At 36.5% G+C, this 19,017-nt stretch overlaps 1 protein-coding gene and 1 long non-coding RNA gene across 10 annotated transcripts in view; one reads left to right on the plus strand and one right to left on the minus strand.

The window, feature by feature from the left end:
• The window catches only part of KCNH7 (potassium voltage-gated channel subfamily H member 7), a 646,875-nt gene that overhangs the window by 135,445 nt on the left and 492,413 nt on the right, over nt 1-19,017 (minus strand). For 5 of the 6 annotated variants that reach the window (XM_045033871.1, XM_023259395.2, XM_023259393.2 and 2 more), the window contains exons 4-5: nt 4,981-5,409; nt 214-234 (exon numbers count right to left, since the gene is read on the minus strand). In XM_045033871.1, coding sequence (XP_044889806.1) covers nt 214-234; nt 4,981-5,409 — 450 coding nt within the window. The remainder of the gene's footprint in view (nt 1-213; nt 235-4,980; nt 5,410-19,017) is intronic. The other variant, XM_023259396.2, reaches the window with a different exon arrangement.
• Nucleotides 1-19,017, plus strand: part of LOC109502712 — a 57,532-nt gene that overhangs the window by 14,332 nt on the left and 24,183 nt on the right. For 2 of the 4 annotated variants that reach the window (XR_006583257.1, XR_006583258.1), the window contains exons 3-6: nt 6,221-6,293; nt 6,852-6,936; nt 7,645-7,724; nt 12,061-12,266. This is a non-coding gene — a long non-coding RNA (uncharacterized LOC109502712). The remainder of the gene's footprint in view (nt 1-6,220; nt 6,294-6,851; nt 6,937-7,644; nt 7,725-12,060; nt 12,267-19,017) is intronic. The other 2 variants (XR_006583259.1, XR_002744818.2) reach the window with 2 other exon arrangements.

The following is a 19,017-nucleotide window of genomic DNA, read 5'->3' on the forward strand; positions in this document are numbered from 1 at the left end:
GCAAGAAAAAGGAGTTCAGAATCATTTTGGTGCCACAGCTGAGAAAGTAACAATGTCTCCAACAAAATCAAGCCACGATATCTCCACCAGGCACCTGGACCAGCTAAGGGCAGCATGATGTTGCATTGAACAGGGCATACAGCAGGCAAGTGAACATGCCAAGTAAAGGGGCTCTTTGAGCATCAGGTGATGAAATTTGAGTTCGTACATTACCTTTGATATTGCGACCATTGTCTGTTTTGAGCACATAAGGGTAAAAAAAAGAAAGAAATATAAAAAGAAGACTAAAATTATGTTATATACACCGAATTACAATCAGACTAAACAGGATGTGATGACTGAAAATTGTATATTTGAAATTAGCATTTTGTATTATTCAACCAAGTAAAATGCATATACCAAAAATAATATCTGCCATTATAAGCATGCACGTTCAAGTATGTGAATCATTTATCTCATTTATTTTAACTGGATTCCAAGATGGGTATCTTTTATAATTTACGACACTTTGGAGAAGGCATCTCCAGCTGTCTGCAGTTGTGATAAAAACTTTCAGTCTTGTCAGAAGCCAATTTTAGTGTCCCTTCAACCGTCATTTACAAGAAAGACTGCACAACATTTGGTATGTTAAGTAATTGTTTTTTTCATATGGTTTAACCTAGAAAATTAAGACAACAGCTTACCTTAATAAACCAACTTGTGTCACTAATCAGAATTCTATTAACTGCCACTCCCACAAATGTTCTTCCATGCATATTTTGAAAACACCAAATAGTGCTCAAAGAATCATTCTTAGGCAAAAATAATTGTAAGAAATCAGTGAAAGATTTGACTTTTAAAAGTAATGTGAGATTTTTAAGTCTATGTTGTCACAATGCACTCAGTATAATACTTAAAATATTTAAGAAATTCATTTATATTAAGATGGGCTGTTTTCAAATCTCAGAACAAAGTGTTTTCAGATTTATTTTGAGATTAGCAACCTGACCCTTCGATGCATATTTGTTAGTAACAAAATCTGCATTACTAGTTTTGAAACAAACAAGCTTAAAAGAAATGAAGTCATGTCAAAACCAAACAAATATATCCAAGATTTGAAAAATCTGTTCAACATTTGTTGACATGTACAGTAATGCTGTGCATATTTAAAATCTTGGGATATATCATAATTGTTTCAAAGTCTACAAGTGAAGCAATTTCAATAATGTGGTATATTGAACTGCTAGTGTAGACACTGGCTCACATAGAGATATGCAAAACTGTGACCTTACATGACAACTCTGCCTTCTTTGAGGGACCATAAAAAAGCAAATATGGATAGTGAAGAGACCTTGGTTACATAGAATTAACTATCTCCATCAGAAGTGGGGCCCCCAGATCATTAGTAAAGTAACAACTACTTATAAGTAATTAAAAATTATAACAAACCTCAAAATTATAAAGATTTGCAAATTCCCAAAAAACTGACTAGAAGTTATATTATATGGTTAATGCTGCTTTGACATTCTAAGACAGAGCATGCAGTCTGTGCATTGGTGCTAGCTGAGACCTTGTTATTTGTCCGTGACAATATAACTGCAGAAATTAGAGTAAGCGTCTAGAATCTTCTAGCAACTTGTCAGAGTAATTCTATGTCGGGTCAATCTAATAATAAAACAGTTAGGGCTTATATTTTCTATGTATTTTTTTTGAAAATTTCATTTTTCTAATAGTGAATTTTTCTTATATATACAAATGTATTGGTCTGTGATGGATTAGAAAAAATCCTGGTCCTTCACCATAAATGGTTTGAGAAGTAGAATTCTAAGGTACTTGGTAATATAGATTAAATAAAAGGATAATGTAAAACATTATGCACTATTATATTTGCAAATTATTTAAAGTTCTATAAAGATAGCCTATAAAGAAGGAAATTTCTCTTCTTGAATGAAGAAGCAATAATCTGAATTCAGAATCTGGTGCATGTGGGACTTAACCTGTTAACCAGTCACATGAATTCATAAAATTAAAATCAGTTTAAAAGAATTTTCATCATCATGTAGCATTGTGCATCAACTATACCCAAAGAAAAAATAAAAACTTTTAATGTTTTCCATCTTCTTTTGTCAGCAGCTCAGTTTCTGAAATATATCAAATTATGTAGCCATAGGAAGTGTGGTTTCTTCTAGGCTAATCAGTGATTTTGTGGCTAAAAAAACTGTTCTAAAGCTGAAGTATACAATACCCTCTGAATTTATTCACCGATAACCAGACAACCGTAGCATCTGTAAGCAAGTGATACTTTTCTGGAAAATAACATAGCTTTGGTGTGGGAAGAAAATCCAGGATGTCCCCACTACTGAGTGTCCATGTATAGAACCTGAATTGAGAAATCCAGAAATGTGAAATCATCCTTTCCCATAATTGTATCAGCAACTATGTACGAAATGAAGACTACATAAAATGGAAGCAAATAAGTTGAAATCATGAAATCTGATCTAACCTCCTCAGCACCACTGTCAAATCACAGGCGACGTCTATGCCACGCACTGATCATGTGCCATCTAATATGGAAGAATGGTATTAATACTGTAACTCAGGTTCTAGGCAATAAGGCCAATTTCTGAAAAGCCAGTATGATTTCTAAAGATGCTTACACTAACGGGACGAACTAAGCAAAATGTATGTTGGTCATTTGAATCACCCTATTGGATTTATTGCATTTCAGCTATATGATTCATTGCTCAAAGATCAAATTTCAGCAATTTCATTCAGTCAGGAGATATTGAGCATGCAATCACTCCATGGTATGGGGACCTTAGATGACTATTCAGTTTGGAAATTGTCCTTGATTTTATTTTCCTTTTGACCTTCTTTAGACTACAGATTAAAATGGATGTGCTACTGGCTTTTGTACCATATATAGTTTCTCAAACCTATCTGTGGAAAACCCTTCTGTTTTTGTGATACTGATTTATCTCTTTTTGAATTCTTCCTGGCAATTCTGCCTTCTGAATTCTCTTCTGCCTTCTCACCTTCACTGTGGCCTTTAAATAAAGATCCCCACATGATTCAAGTATTATGGAATATAATCATTTTCTGTTGTGCGTGGTTTTGAAACATAGTTCGGGAGCATGGTCCTCTCAATGTGGCACCAACACTTATTGAGTTCCTGCCATGAGACAGGCGATTGTGTTGGATACTAAGGCTGCCAAGCACACTATGCCCCAGCTCCTGCGATGGGGGAGCTCACAGAAGCATACTTATGGCTTTGTGTATCCCGCAGAAATGACAGACTTCTAATGTGGAATAAAGGTAGAATGTAATAAATGCTATCATAATGTGCAAATGCTGCTTTGCACATTAGGGTGTAAAATCATTGAGTTCCTTTGGTTTGGGAAGGGGAAACGGGCCCTGAGGACTGTGAGTGGCAGGATGAGGAGGAACAAAGTAGAGAACAGATATTCCTGGCAGAACAAACTAATGAAGCAAAACAATGTGTGATGCATGTTTGGGAAAAAGCAATTACCTTTGTGCAGGTTTATACATAGTAGGGGAAGGAGTCCTGCAGCAGCTGGAAGGAAGGCTTGAAAAAGAACTGTGGCCAGCTGGCAAAGTGCCTAGTACCCTACACTAAGAGCCCAGTGATCAGATGCATGGTTTAAGAAGAAAACTCAAAAGCAGCAGTGATGATGGGAACGCACAGACATGGATACCGCAGAACAATGGGCCGCTCAGGAACCTGAACTGCGGGATTTAGAAAAGTGGGACTGATATATCCATTCAACAGGTACTCTGAATCTCCGAGCCTCGGGGAAAGCTCGTTGAGTCCACAGACCCATCCTACCACAGGAAAACACTGAGTGGTGGATTGTGGGCTCTGGAGAAAGGTGGTCCTGGGCATGCAAGCCGGCTCTGGAACTCTTTAACCTTGGACGAGTCATATATTTAGCATATCTAAGCCTCAGTTACCTCATCTTTAAAATGGGGCTTAGCAATAATTCCTAACTCACAGAGTTGTTGTAAGAATTAAATCACTTCATGTGTGTCAAACATTTTCAATGCCTCAACACATAGAAAATACTCAGTAAAAGTTGGCCATCATCATGTTAATGATGATTTTTTTTGTCGCTGTCTTTAAAAAAAAAATCTTTATTTATCTTTTTGGGGGGAGAAAGTGCAAGTGGGGGAGGGGTGGAGAAAGGGGGGCAGAGGATCCGAAGCAGGCTCTAAGCTGACAGGCTGACAGCAGTGAGCCCGATGTGGGGCTCGAACTCACAAACAGTGAGATCATGACCTGAGCCGAAGTCCTAAGCTCAACTGACTGAGCCACCCACGTGCCGCTGTCATGGTCTTTTGAGCATTGCTGCTTTCACTACCGGCTAATGTAAGAATGTGAACACAAAGAGGCCAGGGAAAAAGAAACGAATTCTAACTTGTTCTGACTTTGGTTTTCAAGTTTGGTCTTCCAATACTTTCAGGGATTACTTTTTCTCTCTAAGCCTTTCCCCTTCTTCCTTCCTACCCCATCCCTACCCAATCAGTTTATAGCTTTCTGATTAGTCGCTACACCACACTTTACACACCTCTTTCTTTGGAAAGATTTGGTTAATAAGAGTCCTGTGAAGGCACATCACTCCTGCTCAGAGCTTGACTATTTACTAAATGCAGCAAAATTAATTACGCTTGAGATGATAGTGTCATCACCTAAGCACATCTTATATTAAGTATTAATTAACACTCCATAAAGTTGGCAGATGATGGTTATCATACCATTTCAGAAACACAGAAAAGAAGCCAGAAGAAACCAAATTATTCACTAAGGTTCAAAGAGGAAAATCAGTAACACTTCCGGATATAAAATTCATAATTTGTAACTGCTGTAATTTACTCACATTTCTTCCCCCAAGGCATAGGCATTAATGTCAAAATTAAAAACTATGGAAATTACCTTTCATTACCCATTAATATATGTTTCCATATTTAAAAAAAAAAACATACCTTCACTGGCATGTCGGTCTCTAAATATGTTCTTGGGGTGGACACTGAATCCTTCTATATCGTGAACCGAAGAAGCCCTCCGTATACTACAAATGCTTTCCTTCGATCTGGAATGAGTCAGCTGGGAACTTGACTGCAGCATGTCAGGGTACAGTCGGTCCCATTGCCTTTTGGGAGAGGAATGGTCAAGAGGTCCCGATATATTCACCAAAGGGGAACATTTGCTGGGCTGTATCAAGGCTTTTGTATCATCTGCTTCAGAAGGGCTGCAGCTCTCTTTTGTAGGAGACTTGAAGTGCTTCATGGCTACTGAATCATCGCTGTGTTTAGATGAGTCAATTACTACCACATCCGGGTCTTCTTGTGGTAAGGACTGCTTTCTGTAAGTGAGAACTCTCAGACCAGGGAATTTGAACCCAAAAAGTTTCCCTACAAGTGGAGACAGGAAAAAAGAAACACATTATAAGACAAATATATAGATATATACAATCCATATACACATCCATATATACATATATATACTATATATGTACAAGACATATCCCTTAAGAAAAACAAACAAATGAACATCGTTGACTCATATTTAATACCATGTAATAAGATTTATTAATCAATACTGAATTAAGTCATTCACAGTTGGAATGAGAGATATTGTAGAAAATTTCTGAGACTAATTACCATAAAAGTAGTATGAAAATAATAAAAGAACGTTGTCATGTTTCTGATGGTTAAACAGATATACTCCACTGACATGAAAGCATTACTTGGATGACATGACTTTTTTTTGTTTCAATAAATTAAAGACATATTACACATTATTGCATATAACATATTGTTAAAAACACTATACATCCATTTTTAAGGGATTTGGGGGAATTTTACGGGAATTTGAAGGGTGGAATACAGTTTGGAAAGGAAAAGAAGGGATGGGACACCATAGGCAAAAGGGAGGGTACTGGAAATATTATAGTGCATATGTGTGGAGTGGAGGATAGGGGGTGATTGTACTGGAAGAAGGAGGGAATGAGGTGGGGATAAGAAGTTGGCCTGACATATCTAGAAGGCTTGTATAAGACAATACTGTGACTCATGTGTGGATTAGAAAAACAGGGTCAGCTGTTTATGAAAACATTCCTCATTCCATTGGAAAATCTTTAAAGGCTTTACGTTTCAGATAGAGATGTAAAGATAAGAATTTCTCTTTCCTGATATATTTTTTTTTGTTTTTCCAAAATATGAGAATATGGCATGAAATGTTATCCTTATCTCAGTGGATGAGGCTTAGAAGGACAACCAAGTATAAACATTCAAAGGTGAGTTTTAAAATTAAAATATTAGCTAAAAAATGCATAAACTCACTGGCAGTAAGAATGCAAATCAAAACAAAAGCATGTCATTTTCCACTCTTTAATTTAGCAGTTAATTGGAAAAAACAAACAAACAGATAACATGTAGTGATGGCAAAAAATGCTGGTGAGCATTCTGGCACTTTGCTGGTGGGATTGCAAATTGCTACAAATTATTTCAAAAATCATTGTGCAATACCTATTAAAATGAAAACATACTTTTCATTTGACTCAGGAATCCCAATAATAGGAGAGTACAAAGGCACAGAAATAAGACACAGCCTGGATATCCATTAGAAGGAGAATGATTGAATAAATTATGACCTTTTTATACTTTGGAATCTTATAATGCTCTTTAAAAAACATATATATATATATATATATATATATATATATATATATATACACATATATTTTTATTAGAATTAGAAGTTTATTAAAGTAAAAGTGTTAAGTGAAAAAGAGTTTCAGTTTAATGTTTGTGACATTTCATTAAAAATAATAAAAGACTTTATTTGTCTGTAGAAGTTTTATAGCAATAGAGAAAGATGTGGAAGAACACACATCAGACCCGTAATGTTGACTGGCTAAGTGGGTTTGGGAGCAGAAGGTAATGTATTGAATTCTTCTGTATATATTTTTATTGTTTGTTACATCAAGCATGCATGCATTCCTTATAAACTTTTAAAAAACTGATGAGGTAAAACTTTTACTTCTAAAGAATGAAGAGATAAGACATAGCCTCCAAACAATATTGTGTAATTCAAAGCTTGTCTAAGTATTGTCTATGAGAAAACACAGAGTTTCTAATCTCCATTGCTAGTGCAGTGGTCTATGTTCAAATTGCCTGATGGCTTGACAATTACACATTGCTCTTCTAGTCAATCATTTGGAGTCTTTGGGCTACGATATTATCTACCTTATGTTCTTTTAAGTGTCATGGGCACCATTATTTTTAATACATTTATTATGAACTTTCCCTTAGCCATAGGATGGTTTTAAAACATGGGAGAACACTTCCAAAACTCATAGATTTTTCTGTATTTTATTTAAATAATTACTCTTAATTACTCTTCCAGTAAATGTCTTACCTATACACATAGTTTCCATTCCGTATTTATTTAATCCAATGATTCATAACTACATCTCCAGGCCAGACCTTTTCTCTTAGTTCCAAACCTGCATATCGATTGGCCTCATTGACATCTTCACTTAGAAGTCTTAAAAAGACACCTCAAAATTCCATAGCAAATCCAATCTCGTGATCCATCTGTCCAATTCTAGCCCTTCTTCTCTGATTAACATTTCTCTTTTCCAGTGGACTGTAGGCCTCATGAGGGCAGGGACCCTGTCTATTTTGCTTACCAAATCCTACCTCTGACAGAATGCCTGAGCATGGTAAATGAATTTCTATCATCTATAAACAGATCCTAAACTGACAATGTGCTTCAATTCTGAATGTGGAAAACTAAGATACTTAATTACTCTGGCCAACTTAATTGGATAATCTTAGCCTTCTGGAATTGTATTGACCCATGTTTACCAAAAATGATTGATTGAGTAGAACTCAGTAGCTCATGGAAATGATGAACTCTACACCTTGCCCTTTATACCTGATTGCAACTCTGCTTCTTAATTTTACCTTTTTCAGAGGTTACTAATTGCTACCATTCTGATTTTAGAACATAAGACAGAGTGTTTTCAAATTCTTCATTTTATGTAAACAATTAATTACAGAAAATTTTAGAATTAAGTAGGCTACTTTATTATTTTTTTAATGTTTATTTATTGTTGAGAGAGATAGAGCATTAGTTGGGGAGGGTCAGAGAGAGAGGAAGACACAGAATCCGAAGCAGGCTCCAGGCTCTGAGCTGTCAGCACAGAGCCCGACACAGGGCTCGAACTCAAGAACTATGAGATCATGACCTGAGCCGAAGTCAGATGCTTAACCAACTGAGCCACCCAGGCGCCCCAAGTAGACTACTTTATTATTGTAAGCTTTCATTTGTGGGCTAGCAGTTAATAGTGTTAAATACAACTGTAATATAATTTATCTTTCTGGTAAAAAAAAACAAAAAACAAAAAAACATGACACAATGCACAGACAAAATCCAAATATGGTCCACTTTAAGTTCTGGATTAATAAATTGTAGGTGAGAGTAATCAATCTATGCAAATAAGATTAAATAACAGTGTACCAGAGTAACTGTTTTGCAAGCATTCCTACATAATTTTACCAACAACTCTTATATGCTCAAGTAAATTGCCAAGTTAAAAATCAGTGAACTGCATCAAAGTCACTTGATTAGTTTTTAATGCCCATGGAATTGACTTATAAAGCAGTTTACAAATCAATTCTGCAAGCTTATTACAATGCACTGAAGGTCAATGCATACTTTTATTCATTTTTCATCAGTTACATTACCCTCCTCCTTTAAAAACCATCCACTGTGTTTCTTAAATTAATGGCCACACAAGGCATTTAGCTTGCTCCTACAGTTTAGTCATATCCAAGGTGGTACAGATGGTCTTTTCTGCATCACTAGGTTAATATGACCATGTTATATTGCATTACAGATTTAGTTGTCTAACTGCAGCTCATCCGGAAAGAATACACATTGAGAATTTTGCTCAATGCTAGCACTTTTAGGCATGAAATATGAAGCATGGATGAGTATAATCCTGTCATGGTTCTTAACACTGAAAAATACCCTTATAAGTTAAGTCTCCATATTTTACCATATCTGCTTTCTAACTGGACAACTAAAATAGGTACTATGTGGCCTTTCATCTATTAAATGTTTTATAAATCTGAAATAAGAATGACAGATTAGGAGTTTTTACACATTTTTTACACATTCTCCCAATAATTGTAAGTTTTAATAAACTGCTTACACAAACCTGATTTCGTTTAAATATACCATTTTCATCTAAGAAGTATCTAACATGCATGAATGAATGACTGCTACAAGGTCTTTCACAGAACATGTCACTTTTATGAAGCTGTTAAATGTAATTTTGGAAGCTTCATCTTCATGTATCCTGTGTCATATTTAACTGAGAGCTTTTAACTTCTCACCCAAGTAGGTACACAGTTAATCAATTATCTTTCTCTTCAAAAAAGCCTGGAATTATGACTCCAATCGATATACGCAAAGATGTTAAACACTTGGCTCAAGGCCAAACAGGAAATCAGGGTAAAGTCAGAATAAAACAGCCACTTATTTTATTTAATTTCAGTTTTACCCAAGATTTGGTGGTTTCTTGGGCCATAAATACCCACCTGAGTATTTAATGAGAATCATAATTCTCCTCTAAATAAATGTAGATAAATGCATACACACAATTTTATTTATGACCTCTGAAAATGAATAACAAAGTTCCTTTCCCTCAACCAAAACCCTTCTTCTAACCTCCCCTAGGATTGCCTGGGATTAGTTGACTCTTAATATTCCTTTTCGTTCTGAGTTTCTTTGTTTATATATTTATGCTATTCATAGTTCCCACAAATTTATAATGATCACAGCTACATTTCTGCCCTATCTCCTGTGGTAATGGGAGTTGGTTCTTATCTACTAGCATTTGGAAGGAAACAGTTTTTCTAATTTAGGAATGAATCTGGGAATATTAGAAATAACATTTCTCTCAGAAAAGCAAATATTTCCAAAAAGTCCTCCACATACTGCTAATCATTGAATTTCCTCACAATTGCCAATTCCCAGTCATTTCCTGGGTTCAGCTTGTCTTCATTGCTGCAAACTCTTAGAACTTTGATTACCTAATAATTTTACCAGGGGTGCCTGGGGGGCTCAGTCAGTTGAGCTGGTGACTCTTGATTTCTGCTCCTGATCCCAGGGTCATGGGGTTGAGCCCCACCTTGGGCTCTGTGCTGAGCATGGAACCTGCTTCATGTTCCCTCTCCTCTTGAATATATATTAAATATGTATTCTCTCTATCTTAAATATGTATTAAATATATTTAATATACTTATTTTATCAGAAACAACTTACTCTGGCTTGGTTCTGCTTAGTTGAATTATGGACTAAAAAGTAGAGAGAAACTTTAGTTCAAGTAGCCATGGAAACTAGAGAGTATAGTAGGGTAAGGAAGGGACATGCTTGGTGGGGGTGGGAAATGGGGGATGTCGTGAAGACGATGAGCAGAGATGTTTTCCTCTCACAAAGGAGTATAGGTAGCGGGAGGTTGGATCCCTGAGACGCGTCTTGTACCAAAGGTCTCTATGAGGAGTGTTCTCAGGAGATACGCCTGAGAAAAGGGATTAAGACAGGATTGGGTTAAACTCTCATGCAAATGCAAAGGAAGCTTCAGCCAGCCCTCCAGGGAGCTCCGGATCTAGAACAGCCCTGCAGAGTGATGCCCCATTCAAGTCAGGGCATTGGTCTTTGTCTCCCAGCATCAGCCAGTCACCTGCTACAGCTACCCCATGAGAAGGTCCATAACCTGCGCAAGGCACTTCCCTGCCTTGGACCACAGTTGTCAGTGAGGAGCAGAGCTGTGCACACTCAGCAGCCAATATTCCCAGCTGCAAGGCTGTCCCAGGCCTGAGGAAGGTGTCTGGCTGAGTAGCACCGTGCCCACAGCGCAGAGCAAGAACGAAAGCCAGATTTGGGTCTGAAAAAAACTATAATCTGAATGAAGCCTACTATCAGCTATTATCACGCCATAAGGATTTGTGAAGTACTGTTGATGTACCTCTCTAAAATCACGGTAGTCACAACCTGACACTTAAATTGGAAGCCTTAAAATCACCGTGAGGTTTTCTCCAGCCAAATAGTTCCAGATGTGCAGAGAGACATGACTTTAATCTCTGAGTCAGAGAGAGCAACAGACTGAATCTGATGGGAGAAACAGGCAAGATAATTGACTTATCTGCCTTATCTTTTTAGGCAGAAATTTCCATCGAGGCACCCTGCAAGAAGATGAATCTTTCCTACTCCCAAGTGTGTAATGAATATATGATGTTGCCCATAGGCTGCTGGAACAACCCATAATATTGTCAAAGAAGGCAGTAGGTGGCAGTTAGACTGGGAAAAAGGATCACTCAGTATGAACTCAGCGCTGACCTGATTAGCGGGTGACAAATGGGGCAGTGCAGCCAATGAAGTCCTGATACTAGTGACAACAAAAGATCACCAGGGGGCCCATAGATCTAGTAAAGCTGAAGCTAAATGTAGGACCCTTTAAGGGAACAGAGATGGTCAGTAATGCCTTGAAAAACTAACTCCTAGGGTGAGAGATACCAAGAAAAAGCAGCAACGTACAATGAGGCAGTAAGTGTGAGACCAAATTGGAATCTTGAAGCAAGGCAAGTCCTGACCCAGTAGCGCATGGCGCACATGTGTGGAGGTGGGGGAAGTTAGTGCCGCAGTAGCAGCGAGAGCCATTACGGGAGCTGCAGCAGCAGCAAGAACTTCTGGAACAGGTTCACAAATGCTGATGATATCTGAGACATACTGCTTCCAACCTGGCCAGGTCATCATGAAAGCCAAGAGGCAGAAAAGACAGGTTTGGGATACGGGATATAAGGCAGAAAACGGGACAAGGTGGTGGACTGCTTTTAGCCACCCAAGGTTAAAATATCTCAGTGAAGAGGGATTGGAAATGAAAGCAAACACATCGGTAGTATATGTACCTAGTAAGGTTTCTATGTGATAAATACTGAATAAATCAACGTGTGTCTTATTAATACTGTTATTTTATTTATCTCCAACAGATTTCTTCCTTTTCCAAATGCCATTAGAGAAGCCATTCAAACTGTGTGAATGTAATGACACTTAACCTAAATTGACCTGGGATCACCATATAGTCATCACATTGACAGGGACTCTCTTGATGGAGTATTCCAAACACAAATGGTACAGACACCAGCTACCCAAAGGCAGTATGACCAGAAACTGTCCCTGATTTGGATGTTGCTAGGTAACAAAATTTTCCAAATGATATGCACACGAGGAGTTTCTGGCATGGATATGTCGATTTAGACGGTCATTAGCATTCATTATTAATAAAGAGATAAAACATAATTTTTTTCAACTACCAGCAATTTTCCTGATGTCAGAAATATGTCTTTTGCCCAAATCCTAGAGGGGAAATGTAATATAAAGTTGATTGCAACCCGTGATGGAAATTTTCCTGGACTTCTTTTAGCAACCATGTCATAGTTCCTTTTTTATATCAAATTTAATCTTTGAAAAGAGGAAACTTGCAAACCCATGATAATAGTAAATATTAGTTACGTTGTAAAACCTTTAATTAAATTCATCTGAATAATAGATTGTTTCCATAGTAATGCTCACTGAGGGGGAAACTCTATATTACTACTACAGCTCTTCATCTTTGAATTAAAGAATAACTTTCAGCTCCAATGGAGAATAGTAAAAACACTGCGAATACCCTTTTAGAAACCAGTATATAGAAAATTTCTTTGTTCTTTAACTTGAGGTCTGAAAACTGATATGCAAATTTGAGGGAGTAATGTAGCTATTCAGGCAAATATATATTTTGTGTGTCAATTATTCAGAATATTGAGTCCAAAGCATACGAATACATTTTTAGTGGTTTAAATTAGTTAGATAATTGCTTAAATTACCAGCTGCATTTTGTGTGTATAGACTAAGCTGTTGTCAAAGCTTTTAGAGTAATTCAAACTTGTCTTTTAATAAGCACAAAAGTGGAAATGCTTCTTTGGTTCCGACAGTATGATTTTAATCATTTCAAAGATAATGGAATCTCCTTTGTCATACCTTAATAAGATTAAATTAGATTAAAAAGTTCACTTTTGAAAAGAACTGTAAGAATAAGAGACTATAAAAACTTAACTTTATTATACTTTTACATTTAGTTTCACTTAAAATTTATCTTTATAGTTTTATGTAAACATTAATTAACACAGCCCAGTAGTTTTCAGATTTTAGCGGGTATCAGAATGACCTGAAGGGTTTGTTAAAACATAAACTGCCAAATTTCTGTGTCTCTGAATCAGTTGTTCTGATGTAAGGCCCAAGAATTAGCATTTCAAACATGTTGCAGGGTGATGCTGATGGACTTACCCTTGGGGAATCATTGACTAATGCCCATTCAGTAGGAAAATTTAAAAAAAAAAACACCTTAAATTACTCAATAAAAATAACTTATTCATTTTTTTTAATTTTACAAATATGTATTCGATACTTACTATTTGCAAGAGGTTAGGGATGCATGGAAAGGAAAATAACATCCCTGCTATGTACTAGAGGTGAAGGGTTCTTGGCCACTTTAAATAAGGAAGGTGTTTTCCAGTTTTCTACAGACCTTACCCTTCTCTCTACTTTTATTCATGGCTTTTTTCAGTCCTTTATGCTACTTGTCCAGTAGGCAAATGAATATGACCAATGTTGTAGTAAAGGCAGGCATGATGTCACAGAGGCAGGAACAGGTACATTTTTCTGGGTGAGTTCGGAACCCTGGACAGATGAAGAGTTCTTTGGAGCAAGCACCCTAGAGGGATGAAGGCATTCAAATAGAGGGGCTACAATGTTGTACAAACAAGGTGGTATAAAGCATGTTTCAAGGAACCACCACTGAAATATGGGATGTGATGGGGTGAAGGGATAGGATATAAAGCTAAAGAAGTAGCACAGATCAAACCACAGGTGTTTTGTATAATACACAGGACTTTGGAGTTTTATATTGTTAGTAACAAAGAACCATTTAAAGGATAGGTATTATAATTTGATGTAAAATAGTGTGACATGTGATCCTGAAGAAAAGAGGCTGAAGGCAAGGATACCAGTTATGAGACCCTGCATCAGCCCAAGAAAGATGTGTTGTGGGCCTACTAGACAATTACAGTGGGCTGTACAAGAGATAGCCACAAGGTGCACTTGACCGCATTTGATCACTTTCGTTGGGAGAAGAGATGATTAAAGATTAGCATAATCCTTTGAAAAAAAAAATTTAAATAAAAAAAAAATAAATAAATAAAAGATTAGCATAATCCCCATGTTTCCAGCTGTGGTGGCTTGGATGACACTGTTTGGGATGTATGAAGAGCAAGAGTTTTTGATGGAATGGATGGATGGTAACTGGAGATGGAAAGACAAGTCTTAACTTGAAATGCTAAATCTATAGAAATTTAAAAGTCTTCCAAAGGAGATGCCCAATGGACAGTTGGATACATGATGTTCTAAGTGGTAAGGAAAGTCCAGAGAAAGGTATGGGCTGGAGATACTGATTTGTGAGGGAGTCTTTACCCTGTAGGTCATGGATAAGTTTGCCCATCCAGGGTATATAGAGAAGATGACTAAGGAGAAGAATGCTAAGAGTAGCTATTGGGAGATAAACAAACAGCATTTATGAGTAGAGTAAGATGAATAAGAAAATGGTATGAAATTGGCTGCCACAGAGATCAAAAGAAACAAAGGAGTATGGTGTCATGGAACATAAAACAAGAGAGAAGAGAATCAGATTTAATAAGGTACATTCAACCTAGAGGGTAACATAGAGAGCACAACATAGAGAGTTCAATTACAGTGAGCAGAGAAACGAAGGAAATAAGAGAAGCAAATGAGGAAGTATGGGAAGTCTGAAAGCTTGGAAGAGACAACATAAATGAAGAAAGCCAGATAAAAACAAACAATAAAGACAGCTGAGGACTATCGCAAACTGGAGAATGCAGGCCCCATCAAAAGGTGTGGCCAGTATTCAGTTTCAGCCTATTGCAAACACGTAGTCAAATACTTGTGTTTTCCAAAATAAGCCAGAGATCTTCATTTTAGATGTCATATTCCAGTTTTTAAATGTTGGCAACAAACTTAACTAATTAAAAGTTTGAGAAAATATTATGAGATATAATCAATGTGTCTGTTGAAGTACAGGCTATTTTCAGCAGCGTGGGTGCGAGCCAAAGGGAAAGAGCCAGTGAAAATATCGGGAGCGGCGGGTGGGATTGGTGAGGACAGGTTTTGAAGGAATGGAAGAGAGAATGGGTTGCAAGTGGAATCTAAGCCTCAGTTAACATTATTGGGACATTTTTGTTGAGAGTGGGCTTGTTAAAGGAGTTCCTGCCTGCACCCTTCTCCTTGCTCTGAGGTGTGGGAAGTGAGTTTATTTGTGGGGCCAAATGAGTGATTTAAGGTTAAGAGTGACTAGAAGCCAGATGAAAGTTTAAAATACTTGCCAAAGGAAAAAGTTCAAAGATCTGAAAAAAAAATTAAGATCACATGTACAGTTTTGACTTGCAGTATAATCATTTTTAAATTAAAAATGACAAAGTTCATCATTTTTCTGCAAGTAAATGAAACAATGTGGGCCTGTTTTCTTGTTGGGAAATATTTAAAGTTTAGTAAAATGAGAACACTTCAGAGATTTGTGATAGTGATGGTAAGAGTAAATTAAATAGATTTAAATTTAAACAGAAACTATTTTAAATTGATAAAAGGAGTGAAAATGTTATTAGTTAAAGTTTACCTGGGGGCATATCCCCCCAAAACTGAGCTTAAGATCAGTTTTCATAGTGGCTCAAAGTGAATCTTTGGTTTTAAAATAAGATAAAAACATAGAATGCATCTGTTCTCTGTTTGGATGTATAATGTTAATTAAGACTTTTTTGTTTAATTCAGGTTGCCCTAACTCCCTTGAAAATCTTTTTAACAAATTAAAGTGTGTGTGTGTGTGTGTGTGTGTGTGTGTGTGTGTGTGCATTTGTGTGTCAGACTGGTGATCCTAGACTCCTGCTATAAAATAGAACTCAACATATAAAGCTCAAATATACTTGTAAGTAATTTAAAATGAAATGTTGATATATTTTAGTTAAAATAATAAAGTGAAAGTCTCTTATTTGATGACTATTAACTTTGAAATTAATAGTGTTACCAAAAACACATAATTTGGTTATCCTCTACATCATGCAAATATTTCACAGGACCAGATATTAAGAACAGAAAAAAAGAACACCTTTGCCCCATTCCATTAGTTCCTTTAGATGTGGCCCCCTTTTAGTTGGTAGGGAAAGTACAATCTTCTCTTCCATTTGGTATCATTTCCATTTTTCAGATTTTAGAGCTTTTCCAGAAACCATCAGTGAGAAAAGACTTAGTTGTATATTTTATTTGGAATTTATACTTTTTATGTGGCAACTAATTGACTCAATGATGCAGTGTTTATCAGTTTGGTAGACTTTTCAGTATAGTACTCTCTCCTGTACTTGCTCCATTCCAGGGTAAATAAGTCGTTTATCTGTGGCTGGTTCTATACCTTTAACCTGTGAAAAATTAGTTTTTCCCATAGAAAGCTGCTCACTTTAGTTGGATAGGGTTCCTTATCCAGAAATTAGGCATTTGAATTGAGAAATGATTCACAACTTCATCTGATGCAAAACAAGTCTCTAGGTTTCCAGAATTTTCTCAGTCCTATTGATCATAGTCCCTTTTTATGATACATCTTTTCTATTGTGCATTTACCTTCTTTCCTATTGCTTCTCTATTTAAGACTTCATTCTTCTCACTTGCATTTCTTGTGTTGTCACTTCACAGGTTTTCCTTTATTTTGTCGTCGCTTCAGGAGAGGCAATTAAATTTATAGAAACCCACATCTTCTTAAACAAACAGTAGCTTTTTCTGTATTACTCTCATTTAAATCCCAACACTCAGGGGCATACACTCCCACCCACACACTTAAGTGCTTCTTTTTTTACTTATTTAAATTTTAGTTGTTTGGGGCACCTGGGTGGCTCAGTCAGTTTAGCATCCAACTCTTGATTTTGGCTCGGGTCATGATCTCACAGTCATGAGAGAGCCCTGTATTGGGCTCCACGGTCAGCATGGAGCCTGCTTGGAATTCTCTCTCTCCCTCTCTCTCTGCCCCTCCCCTGCTCATTCTCTCTCCCTCTCTCTCTCTCCTCTCAAAATAAAAAACTAAATATTAAAAAAATAATTAAACATGAAAAATTAAATTTAGTTCGTTAACATATAGTGCATTATTGGTTTCAGGAGTAGAATTCAGTGATTCATCACTTACATACCATACCTAGTGCTCAACCCAACAAGTGCCCTCCTCAATATCTATCACCCATCTAGCCCATCTCCCACCCATATCCCTTCATCAACCTTCAGTTTGTTCTATATCATTAAGAGTCTCTTGTGGTTTGTTTGCCTCTCTTCTTTATCCCTCTCCTTCCAATAGGTTCTTCTGTTTTGTTTCTTAAATTCCACATATGAGTGAAATAATATGGTATTTGCCTTTCTTTGATTGACTTATTTCATTTAGCATAATACATTCTAGCTCCATCCATGTCATTGCGAATAGCAAGATTTCATTTTTTTGATGGCCGAGTAACATTCCATTATATATATATATATGCTTATATATATATAACCATATATATATAATCTTATATATATATATAAGCTTATATATATAACCATATATATATATATATAATCTTATATATATATATATATATATATGATGTACCATATCTTCTTTATCCATTCATCAGTCCATGTACATTTGGGCTCTCTTCATAGTTTGGCTACTGTTGATAATGTTGCTGTAAACATTGAGGTGCATGTACCCCTTTGAATCTATATTTTTGTATCCTTTGGGTAAATACCTAATAGTGCAATTGCTAGATAGTAGGGTAGTTCTATTTTCAGTTTCTTGAGGAACCTCCATACTGGCTGGAGTGGCTGCACTCCAGTTTTCATTCCCACCAACAGTGCAAGAGGGTTCCCCTTTCTTTGCACCCTCACCAACACCTGTTGCTTCTTGTGTTGTTAATTTTAGCCACTCTGACAGGTGTGAGGTGGTATCTCCTTGTGGTTTTGATTTGTATTTCCCTGATGATGAATGATGTTGAGCATCTTTTTACGTGTCTATTAGCCTTCTGGATGTCTTCTTTGGAAAAGTGTCTATTCATGTCTTCTGTCAATTTCTTTACTGGGTTGAATAACCCAGTATTTTTGGGTATTGAGTCTTACAAGTTCTTTATAGATTTTGTATACCAACCCTTTATCAGATATGTAGCTTGCAAACATCTTCTCCCATTCCATAGGCTGTGTTTTAGTTTTGTTGATTGTTTCCTTTGCTGTGCTGAAGGTTTTTATCTTGAAGAAGTCCCAATAGTTCATGTTTGCTTTTGTTTCCCTTGCTTTCAGCGACTTGTCTAGTAAGAAGATGGTCCAACTGAGGTCAAAGAGGTTGCTGCCTGTGTTCTCCTCTAGAATTATGATAATTTCTGTCTCACATTTATGTCTTCCATCCACTTTGAATTTATTTTTGTGTATGGCATAAGAACATCCAGTTCCATTCTTCTGCATGTTGCTGTCTAGTTTTCCCAGAATCATTTGTTGAAGATACTGTATTTTCTCCATTGGATATTCTTTCCTGGTGTTTGAAGATTAGTTGATCATATAGTTGTGGGTACATACTTCTTATTTAGGTAAGAAATTAGGCATTTTGAAGGTTAATATGTTTCTTCAAAAAGAAGTGTATCAAAATTTGATTTTCTTTTCTTTCTTTTTTTGTTTGTTTTGGTGGTCACCACTGGAACAACAATGTTTGAAATAGCCAATATCAGCATTTTACATGGATAGGAAAATTATACTTTAAGAAAAAAAATTGGCAGGATTTTCCCCCAGATCAGAAATAATACAAAGTAGAAACTGGATAGTATCAGAAACTACCAAGTTCA

Source organism: Felis catus, chromosome C1 (assembly GCF_018350175.1).
Source record: "Felis catus isolate Fca126 chromosome C1, F.catus_Fca126_mat1.0, whole genome shotgun sequence".
NCBI classification, from domain to species: Eukaryota; Metazoa; Chordata; class Mammalia; order Carnivora; family Felidae; genus Felis; species Felis catus.